Consider the following 6,000-nt stretch of genomic DNA (forward strand, 5'->3'; position numbering starts at 1 on the left):
AGGACACAGTCAGACAAGGGGACAGTCGGACAAGGACACAGTCAGACAAGGGGACAGCCAGACAAGGACACAGTCAGACAAGGGGACAGTCAGACAAGGGGACAGTCAGACAAGGACACAGTCAGACAAGGGGACAGTCAGACAAGGGGACAGTCAGACAAGGGGACAGTCAGACAAGGGGACAGTCAGACAAGGAGACAGTCAGACAAGGAGACAGTCAGACAAGGACACAGTCAGACAAGGAGACAGTCAGACAAGGAGACAGTCAGACAAGGGGACAGTCAGACAAGGACACAGTCAGACAAGGGGACAGTCAGACAAGGGGACAGTCAGACAAGGGGACAGTCAGACAAGGAGACAGTCAGACAAGGACACAGTCAGACAAGGACACAGTCAGACAAGGGGACAGTCAGACAAGGGGACAGTCGGACAAGGACACAGTCAGACAAGGGGACAGCCAGACAAGGACACAGTCAGACAAGGGGACAGTCAGACAAGGGGACAGTCAGACAAGGACACAGTCAGACAAGGGGACAGTCAGACAAGGGGACAGTCAGACAAGGGGACAGTCAGACAAGGAGACAGTCAGACAAGGACACAGTCAGACAAGGAGACAGTCAGACAAGGGGACAGTCAGACAAGGAGACAGTCAGACAAGGGGACAGTCAGACAAGGAGACAGTCAGACAAGGAGACAGAGGTTCCGTTCACAGTAGTGCAAAACAGTCCGTAACAAAGGGTCAGTGCGGTTTTGAACCGTGTAGCGCAGAGATGTGACGGATCTGGGGTCAGCTGTATCTGGGGTCAGCTACATCTGGGGTCAGCTACATCTGGGGTCAGCTACATCTGGGGTCAGCTACATCAGGGGTCAGCTATATCTGGGGTCAGCTACATCTGGGGTCAGCTACATCAGGGGTCAGCTACATCAGGGGTCAGCTACATCAGGGGTCAGCTGTATCTGGGGTCAGCTACATCTGGGGTCAGCTACATCTGGGATCAGCTATATCTGGGGTCAGCTACATCTGGGGTCAGCTACATCTGGGGTCAGCTACATCTGGGGTCAGCTACATCTGGGGTCAGCTACATCAGGGGTCAGCTACATCAGGGGTCAGCTACTTACAATGTGCGGGCAGTCCCTGGTGTCTATCAGGACCTGATAGTACGTGTGAGTTTTGCCCTTCACCTCCTTAGAGCCGTGTGCCCCGGGCGGCTCAGCCTTGCTGTGGAGGAGAGGTCAGAATAAGAACCAGATGATAGGCCAATACTACCAGTCTGTCAACCCAATAGCTGTTTCAATGATTGACATGCAGGCTACGCCCATTCCCCACTATAAAAGTTCACCCAAACGGTCTGGGCGTGGTAATGAGAACGGTCAACTAGCTATGATTGACAGGCCGTGCCCCTACTTTCCACACATTATTTGTTACCATAGCTACCTCCACGATCTCCATCTTGGGAGACTGAATTATCACAAGCTAGCTCACTTTATATATCGATAGTATCCACAGTTAAGGTAAGGACACTAACTTCAACGATAATATTTTTTTCAAGCTAGCAAAAGGGCCAGGATAATTTAAAAGCACAAGAATAATGTCCTGATGAAAGCAAACTAGCATAGAACATTCTGGCTGAAAATAGGACACATTTAACGCCTACTTCTCCAAAGCTAAAGAACGGACATATTTAATACTTTCATCACGTTTCTTCAATACCATCTGATTTAAATAGCACATAAAACCCAGAAGTGTGACAAACCACCATGTTAATCCTTTAAATGTCAATGTAGTCCTCCCAAGCTATTACAAGCAGTAATAGTTGTCGCTTTGGATAAAATGTTGTGAAGGTGTGTCTTGGTGTGTGTTGGTATGTGTGTGTGACAGGGCCAGTGTTGTGAAGGTGTGTGTTGGTGTGTGTGACAGGACCAGTGTTGTGAAGGTGTGTGTTGGTGTGTGTGACAGGACCAGTGTTGTGAAGGTGTTTGCTGGTGTGTGTGTGTGTGTGTGACAGGGCCAGTGTTGTGAAGGCGTGTTTGTGTGTTGGTGTGAGTGACAGGACCAGTGTTGTGAAGGTGTGTGTTGGTGTGTGTGACAGGACCAGTGTTGTGAAGGTGTGTGTTGGTGTGTTGGTGTGTGTGACAGGACCATTGTTGTGAAGGTGTGTGTTGGTGTGTGTGTGTGTGTGTGACAGGACCAGTGTTGTGAAGGTGTGTGTTGGTGTGTGTGTGTGTGTGACAGGACCATTGTTGTGAAGGTGTGTGTTGGTGTGTGTTGGTGTGTGTGACAGGACCAGTGTTGTGAAGGTGTGTGCTTGTGTGTTGGTGTGTGTGACAGGATCAGTGTTGTGAAGGTGTGTGTTGGTGTGTGTGACAGGACCAGTGTTGTGAAGGTGTGTGTTGGTGTGTGTGACAGGACCAGTGTTGTGAAGGTGTGTTTGTGTTTGTTGGTGTGTGTGACAGGATCAGTGTTGTGAAGGTGTGTGTTTGTGTGTGTGACAGGATCAGTGTTGTGAAGGTGTGTGTTGGTGTGTGCGACAGAACCAGTGCTGAGAAGGTGTGTTTTGGTGTGTGTGACAGGACCACTGTTGTGAAGGTGTGTGTTGGTGTGTGTGACACTGTTGTGAAGGTGTGTGTTTGTGTGTTGGTGTGTGTGACAGGACCAGTGTTGTGAAGGTGTGTGTTTGTGTGTTGGTGTGTGTGACAGGACCAGTGTTGTGAAGGTGTGTGTTGGTGTGTGTGACAGGACCAGTGTTGTGAAGGTGTGTGTTTGTGTGTTGGTGTGTGTGACAGGACCAGTGTTGTGAAGGTGTGTGTTTGTGTGTTGGTGTGAGTGACAGGACCAGTGTTGTGAAGGTGTGTGTTGGTGTGTGTGACAGGACCAGTGTTGTGAAGGCGTGTTTGTGTGTTGGTGTGTGTGACAGGACCAGTGTTGTGAAGGTGTGTGTTGGTGTGTGTGTGTGCGACAGGACCAGTATTGTGAAGGTGTGTGTTTGTGTGTTGGTGTGTGTGACAGGACCAGTATTGTGAAGGTGTGTGTTGGTGTGTGTGTGTGTGACAGGACCAGTATTGTGAAGGTGTGTGTGTGTGTGTGTGTGTGTGTGTGTGTGTGTGTGTGTGTGTGTTGGTGTGTGTGACAGGTCTCACCTGTCTGTGGTCGGGGGAGTAATATCGCGGTCATACAGACGAGCGTGCCAGGGGAAGAGCACGATCCCTCTGTACCCAAACACACTGTGCAGGAACAACTAAGAAAATACACAAACACACACACACACACACACACACACAAACACACACACACACACACACACACCCAAACCCACACACACACACAGGTTAATCTTTCTGAATGGGCAGGGGCCGAGAATGTTAGTAGAATATAAAATTAAACCTTCCTAGTATTCATCGGAAGAGAGCACACACACTCTTAAAAACCCAGGCGATGGACTAACTTCATAAATGCATATTTATTCAGATGGCACAAAGTGTTTTGCTATGCGCTTACTCTTCATACGTTTGACTTTTTGCTAGCTTTGACCAGCACCTCCAACTCTGGATGTGCACGAGTAGAATGTGATTTCATCTCAAACGTGACAAGCCTTGGTCTCACCTGTCCCGTTTCATATTTCCCTTGCTGTTTGGGTGCCTCGAACACACCCACGGTCTCGAGCACCTTGCCTTCTGGCCTGTGTGGAAAAACAACACCGTATAGAATTAACAACCCTATTTAGTCTGCAGGGGAGTTGGCACCATGACTGAGTTACATAAGTCCTCATACTGAAGTACCCCAGCAAACACAGAACGTCAGGGAGACGTTCAGATCATGTCTTAATAACGTCCGTCGGTCCAGAACCCCATTTGTACGTCTGCTGGACCCCTCAATATTCAAACGTCTGGCTTGGACCCCTCTAAGACGTCTGTGGACGTGCAGAACGGGTTCAATATCTGAACGTCTAAAAAAACTTTCATTCTGGCTCCTAATTGGATGTCTTTGGACGTCCGAAAAAGACGTCTAAAAGACGTCTTTTAGACGTCTAAAAGACGTCTTTTAGACGTGTCTTTGCTCAGTGGGACGTGTTCTGCACAGCCCTGACACGTGTAGGGCTAAGGAGAAGCAGCAGGCTGCCAGTATTGGAATGATCCCAACGCAGTTGTCACCTTACCCGGTACAGACACCAGACAGCTGTGTACCAAAGGTCACGGCTTGATTCTGGCGCTGCGTCACAGCAAAACGTGCACCAAGCTTGTGAAAGTAATAAGTGAAGTCTGTGAAATCTAGCTAAAGTCATTGCTTGAGATGAATATTTACATTTCAGTACCTTCAAAGTACCCCGTGCACAAAAAGGTCAAAACAAACGTTGACCCCCCCCTTTCACCACATGGCTAAAAGATACAATTTCATTTCTAAAGCTAGAAAAGATTAAGTTTACACTCAGAGGGGTTGGCGAAAAATTCTTTAAAAAGTGCCAGCCTTTTATTTCATATTTTAACAGTTTATCTGTTCTCCCTCCTGTTTTTTATTTTTCTGAGTGGCCTTCTGATCTAGTCCAGCAAGACTATTTTTACTCCATAACTGATTAATATATTCTGTACCTGACCCAGACTGATATTTATGCTTATGTTTTTTATTTTATTTTATATATGTATAATTTTTGAATCATCTTTTGTACTATATTCTATTTATTTTTATTATTTTTTTATTATTATTTTGTTTACAGTATGTAATAATCATTGGTGTTCTTGCCATATGTGGCCTTTTCGTACTGTATTGTTTACACATCGGCTGGGTAGTGGTTTATAAAAGGGAACATGGTGACTGATACTGTTTTTGTATTTGTACTGCAGTTGTTTCACCAATAAAAAATGTTGTAAAAAAAAAAAAAACGTTGCTAAAAGCGTATTTGTGACTATATATGCAGTAACATAACTGTGACTGGCTAATCGAGCTGACCTTGCCATTCCGATCCGGAGGGATGTGATTACACAACCAGCTCTGTCGTTAGCATAGCTGCTAGCTAACTTGCTAAGCTAGGCTAACTTACATGCTAAGCTAGGCTAGGCTAACTTGCTAAGCTAGGCTAACATGCTAAGCTAGGCTAGCTAACTTGCTAAACTAGGCTAACTTGCTAAGCTAGGCTAGGCTAACTTGCTAAGCTAGGCTAGGCTAACTTGCTAAGCTAGGCTAACTTAGCAGCCATATAGCTCGCAATGCTTTTTTGACACCCATTTAAGTCAGTAATTCCGTAGATTCAGGAGGGTATAAAGGGCATACATGCAGAGAAATAATAAATTGGTGTGAACAAGGGTTTCCTTCTTTATCTAACGTGTCTTAACTAGTGATCTAAACACAGATAGCACACTAGCCAACATTACCGTGACGACATGAACCGCTTCTGTTGAATGTTGACCAATCCACATGTTGAGCAGGAGTAACTATTTAGTCTTCTGTTTAAATCCACGTTTAGTACTCTAATAGCGTGCTTTCTACTGTATTTGTTCACGGTGGACAGGAATGTCCGTCGTATTACACACGCCGCCATCTTTGTTTAGATTGCACGTTTGCGCACAAGTAGTACGCAGACTAGAAAGCTTTTACCAGTATTACGGTTTTTTTTTTTTTTTGTAAATCTTTATTAATCAAGGTACAAAACAGTACAAAATGTACAGTACAAAACAATACAAATTAGCAACAATCAATCAATACAAAGAATTAAATAAAACAAATTTAAAAATAATACAAGAGCCAGGGTACATATATCAAGCCTTTCACACAAACAAATCAAAGAAGGAGCACAAACTCACTGTCTTCGTAGCCTTCTTATTATTGGAGGAAAAAATAGTCTTTATGTATTGTTTGGTTTCATTTTCTAGAATTTTGAACAGGGGTTTAGAGTTAGTACATTTGGATTTGTGAATGTGAAATTTTGCTAAAAGAACTATTAGGTTAATAATATAATATTCTTTGGTTTTACTGTCAATATCTTTTATGAAACCAAACAAAACATTCTC

At 44.9% G+C, this 6,000-nt stretch overlaps 1 protein-coding gene across 2 annotated transcripts in view; it reads right to left on the bottom strand.

Annotated features, from left to right (window-relative positions):
- Nucleotides 1-5,531, bottom strand: part of LOC311308866 (polymerase delta-interacting protein 2-like) — a gene marked incomplete at its 5' end in the record, with an annotated part of 28,033 nt that extends 22,502 nt beyond the window's left edge. For both annotated transcript variants that reach the window (XM_084437938.1, XM_084437939.1), the window contains 4 exons: nucleotides 1,120-1,219; nucleotides 3,139-3,236; nucleotides 3,602-3,677; nucleotides 5,365-5,531. In XM_084437938.1, coding sequence (XP_084294064.1) covers nucleotides 1,120-1,219; nucleotides 3,139-3,236; nucleotides 3,602-3,677; nucleotides 5,365-5,531 — 441 coding nt within the window. The remainder of the gene's footprint in view (nucleotides 1-1,119; nucleotides 1,220-3,138; nucleotides 3,237-3,601; nucleotides 3,678-5,364) is intronic.
- Between the last annotated feature and the right edge of the window lie 469 nt (nucleotides 5,532-6,000).

Source organism: Borostomias antarcticus (assembly GCF_949987555.1).
Source record: "Borostomias antarcticus genome assembly, chromosome: 1".
Classification (NCBI taxonomy): domain Eukaryota; kingdom Metazoa; phylum Chordata; class Actinopteri; order Stomiiformes; family Stomiidae; genus Borostomias; species Borostomias antarcticus.